This window comes from Petromyzon marinus, chromosome 40 (genome assembly GCF_048934315.1).
Source record: "Petromyzon marinus isolate PM22_M1 ecotype Great Lakes invasive population chromosome 40, UKy_Petmar_22M1.pri1.0, whole genome shotgun sequence".
Taxonomy (NCBI): Eukaryota; Metazoa; Chordata; class Hyperoartia; order Petromyzontiformes; family Petromyzontidae; genus Petromyzon; species Petromyzon marinus.
Window position 1 is genome coordinate 12722251 of NC_133706.1, and position 5542 is coordinate 12727792.

At 48.1% G+C, this 5542-nt stretch overlaps 1 protein-coding gene across 1 annotated transcript in view; it reads right to left on the reverse strand.

Annotated features, from left to right (window-relative positions):
* Nucleotides 1–5305: 5305 nt before the first annotated feature.
* The window catches only part of LOC116950814 (collagen and calcium-binding EGF domain-containing protein 1), a 22203-nt gene continuing 21966 nt past the window's right edge, over nt 5306–5542 (reverse strand). Inside the window, exon 6 of the mRNA XM_076072993.1 lies at nt 5306–5334. Coding sequence (XP_075929108.1) covers nt 5306–5334 — 29 coding nt within the window. The remainder of the gene's footprint in view (nt 5335–5542) is intronic.

The window sequence follows — 5542 nt, forward strand, 5'->3', positions numbered from 1 at the left end:
CCTACTCACTCACCTGCTAACTCACCACCTAACTCACCTACTCACTCACCTGCTAACTCACCAACTAACTCAACTACTCACTCACTCACCTGCTAACTCACCTACTCACTCACCTGCTAACTCACCTACTCACCTACTCACTCACCTGCTAACTCACCTACTCACCTACCTGATAACTCACCAACTAACGCGCCTACTCACTCACCTGCTAACTCACCAACTAACTCACCTACTCACTCACCTGCTAGCTCACCAACTAACTCACCTACTCACTCACCTGCTAATTCATCAACTAACTCATCTACTCACTCTCTGCTAACCACCTACTCACCTACTCACTCACCTGCTAACTCACCTACTCAACTACCTGATTGCTCACCAATTAACTCACCTACTCACTCACCTGCTAACTCACCAACTAACTCACCTACTCACTCACCTGCTAGCTCACCAACTAACTCACCTACTCACTCACCTGCTAACTCATCAACTAACTCACCTACTCACTCACCTGCTAACTCACCTACTCACTCACCTGCTAACTCACCAACTAACTCACCTACTCACTCGCCTGCTAACTCACCAACTAACTCACCTACTCACTCGCCTGTTAACTCACCCACTCACTCACCTGATAACTCACCAGCTAACTCACCTACTCACTCACTTGCTAACTCACAAATTAACTCACCTACTCACTCACCTGCTAACTCACCAACTAACTCACCTACTCACTCACCTGCTAACTCACCAACTAACTCAACTACTCACTCACCTGCTAACTCACCTACTCACTCACCTGCTAACTCACCTACTCACCTACTCACTCACCTGCTAACTCACCTACTCACCTACCTGATAACTCACCAACTAACGCGCCTACTCACTCACCTGCTAACTCACCAACTAACTCACCTACTCACTCACCTGCTAGCTCACCAACTAACTCACCTACTCACTCACCTGCTAACTCATCAACTAACTCATCTACTCACTCACCTGCTAACCACCTACTCACCTACTCACTCACCTGCTAACTCACCTACTCAACTACCTGATTGCTCACCAATTAACTCACCTACTCACTCACCTGCTAACTCACCAACTAACTCACCTACTCACTCACCTGCTAGCTCACCAACTAACTCACCTACTCACTCACCTGCTAACTCATCAACTAACTCACCTACTCACTCACCTGCTAACTCACCTACTCACTCACCTGCTAACTCACCAACTAACTCACCTACTCACTCGCCTGCTAACTCACCAACTAACTCACCTACTCACTCGCCTGTTAACTCACCTACTCACTCACCTGCTAACTCACCAGCTAACTCACCTACTCACTCACTTGCTAACTCACAAATTAACTCACCTACTCACTCACCTGCTAACTCACCAACTAACTCACCAACTCACTCACTTGCTAACTCACCTACTCACCTGCTAACTCACCAACTAACTCACCTACTCACTCGCCTGCTAACTCACCTACTCACTCACCTACTAACTCATCAACTAACTCACCTACTCACTCGCCTACTAACTCACCAACTAACTCACCTACTCACTCACCTGCTAACTCACCAACTAACTAACCTACTCACTCACCTGCTAACTCACCAACTAACTCACCTACTCACTCACCTGCTAACTCATCAACTATCTCACCTACTCTCTCACCTGCTAACTCACCTACTCACCTGCTAACTCATCAACGATCTCACCTACTCACTCACCTGCTAACTCACCAACTAACTCACCTACTCACTCACCTGCTAACTCACCAACTAACTCACCTACTCACTCACCTACTAACTCATCAACTAACTCACCTACTCTCTCGCCTACTAACTCACCAACTAACTCACCTACTCACTCACCTGCTAACTCACCAACTAACTAACCTACTAACTCACCTGCTAACTCACCAACTAACTCACCTACTCACTCACCTGCTAACTCACCAACTAACTCACCTACTCACTCACTCACTTGCTAACTCACCTACTCACCTGCTAACTCACCAACTAACTCACCTACTCACTCACCTGCTAACTCACCTACTCACTCACCTACTCACTCACTTGCTAAGTCACCTACTCACTCACTTGCTAACTCACCAACTAACTCACCTACTCACTTGCCTGCTAACTCACCAACTAACTCACCTACGCAGTCACCTACTAACTCACCTACTTACCTACTCACTCGCCTGCTAACTCACCAACTAACTCACCTGCTAACTCACCAACTAACTCACCAACTCACTCACCTACTAACTCACCTACTCAATCACCTGCTAACTCATCAACTAACTCACCTACTCACTCGCCTGCTAACTCACCAACTAACTCACCTACTCACTCACCTGCTAACTCACCTACTCACCTACTCAATCGCCTGTTAACTCACCAACTAACTCACCTACTCACTCACCTGCTAACTCACCTACTCACTCACCTGCTAACTCACCAATTGACTCACCTACTCACTCGCCTGCTAACTCACCTACTCACCTACTCACCTGCTAACTCACCAACTAACTCACCTACTCACTTGCCTAACTCACCAACTAACGCACCTACTCACCTGCTAACTCACCTACTCACCTACTCACTCACCTGCTAACTCACCAACTAACTCACCTACTCACTGGCCTGCTAACTCACCAACTCACCTACTCACTCGCCTACTAACTCACCTACTCACTCGCCTGCTAACTCACCTACTCACCTACTCACTCACCTCCTAACTCACCTACTCACCTACTCACCTGCTAACTCACCAACTAACTCACCTACTCACTCACTTGCTAACTCACCAACTAACTCACCTACTCACTCACCTGCTAACTCACCAACTAACTCACCTTCTCACTCACCTGCGAACTCACCTACTCACTCACCTGCTAACTCACCTACTCACTCACCTGCTAACTCACCAACTAACTCACCAACTCACTCACCTGCTAACTCACCAACTAACTCACCTGCTAACTCACCTACTCACCTACTCACTCACCTGCTAACTGACCAACTATCTCACCTACTCACTCGCCTAACTCACCAACTAACGCACCAACTCACCTACTCACCTGCTAACTCACCTATTCACCTACTCACTCACCTGCTAACTCACCAACTAACTCACCTACTCACTGGCCTGCTAACTCACCAACTCACCTACTCACTCGCCTGCTAACTCACCAACTAACTCACCTACTCACTTTCCTGCTAACTCACCAACTAACTAACCTACTAACTCACCTGCTAACTCACCAACTAACTCACCTACTCACTCACCTGCTAACTCACCAACTAACTCACCTACTCACTCACTCACTTGCTAACTCACCTGCTAACTCACCAACTAACTCACCTACTCACTCACCTGCTAACTCACCTACTCACTCACCTACTCACTCACTTGCTAAGTCACCTACTCACTCACTTGCTAACTCACCAACTAACTCACCTACTCACTTGCCTGCTAACTCACCAACTAACTCACCTACGCAGTCACCTACTAACTCACCTACTTACCTACTCACTCGCCTGCTAACTCACCAACTAACTCACCTGCTAACTCACCAACTAACTCACCAACTCACTCACCTACTAACTCACCTACTCAATCACCTGCTAACTCATCAACTAACTCACCTACTCACTCGCCTGCGAACTCATCAACTAACTCACCTACTCACTCGCCTGCTAACTCACCAACTAACTCACCTACTCACTCACCTGCTAACTCACCTACTCACCTACTCAATCGCCTGTTAACTCACCAACTAACTCACCTACTCACTCACCTGCTAACTCACCTACTCACTCACCTGCTAACTCACCAATTGACTCACCTACTCACTCGCCTGCTAACTCACCTACTCACCTACTCACCTGCTAACTCACCAACTAACTCACCTACTCACTTGCCTAACTCACCAACTAACGCACCTACTCACCTGCTAACTCACCTACTCACCTACTCACTCACCTGCTAACTCACCAACTAACTCACCTACTCACTGGCCTGCTAACTCACCAACTCACCTACTCACTCGCCTACTAACTCACCTACTCACTCGCCTGCTAACTCACCTACTCACCTACTCACTCACCTCCTAACTCACCTACTCACCTACTCACTCGCCTAACTCACCAACTAACTCACCTACTCACCTGCTAACTCACCAACTAACTCACCTACTCACTCACTTGCTAACTCACCAACTAACTCACCTACTCACTCACCTGCTAACTCACCAACTAACTCACCTTCTCACTCACCTGCGAACTCACCTACTCACTCACCTGCTAACTCACCTACTCACTCACCTGCTAACTCACCAACTAACTCACCAACTCACTCACCTGCTAACTCACCAACTAACTCACCTGCTAACTCACCTACTCACCTACTCACTCACCTGCTAACTGACCAACTATCTCACCTACTCACTCGCCTAACTCACCAACTAACGCACCAACTCACCTACTCACCTGCTAACTCACCTATTCACCTACTCACTCACCTGCTAACTCACCAACTAACTCACCTACTCACTGGCCTGCTAACTCACCAACTCACCTACTCACTCGCCTGCTAACTCACCAACTAACTCACCTACTCACTTCCCTGCTAACTCACCTACTCACTCACCTCCTAACTCACCTACTCACTCACCTACTCACCTGCTAACTCACCAACTAACTCTCCTACTCACTCACTTGCTAACTCACCAACTAACTCACCTACTCACTCGCCTGCTAACTCATCAACTAACTCACCTACTCACTCACCTGCTAATTCACCTACTCACTCGCCTGCTAACTCACCAACTAACTCACCTACTCACTCACCTGCTAACTCACCAACTAACTCACCTACTCACTCACCTGCTAACTCACCTTCTAACTCACCTACTCACTCACCTGCTAACTCACCTACTCACTCACCTGCTAACTCATCAACTAACTCACCTACTCACTCGCCTGCTAACTCACCTACTCACTCACCTGCTAACTCACCAACTCACCTGCTAACTCACCAACTCACTCACCTGCTAACTCACCAACTAACTCACCTACTCACCTGCTAACTCACCAACTAACTCACCTACTCACTCACCTGCTAACTCACCCACTAACTCACCTACTCACTCACCTGCTAACTCACCCACTAACTCACTTACTCACTCACCTGCTAACTCACTCTCATCTAACTCACTCACCTGCTAACTCACCAACTAACTCACTTACTCACCCGCCTGTTCCGTAGCCTGGTTAGCGAGCGCCTAGTGCCGTCTAGGGGCCGCTACGCGAACTGCGAGCGAGGCCACACACCTTGGGGGGTCGATGGATTTTTATTTAAATTTTATTTAAATAGCAGCTGCCGAGTACGGGCCCAAAACGTCAAAGGGTCGGCAACAAACAGCACCCTCATTAAAGTTGTACTGGATAAGAGTGTACGAACGTGTCTGGGGGGGGGGGGGGGGGGATGAGGAGTGTTGAGTCACACGGCGGCGGTGATG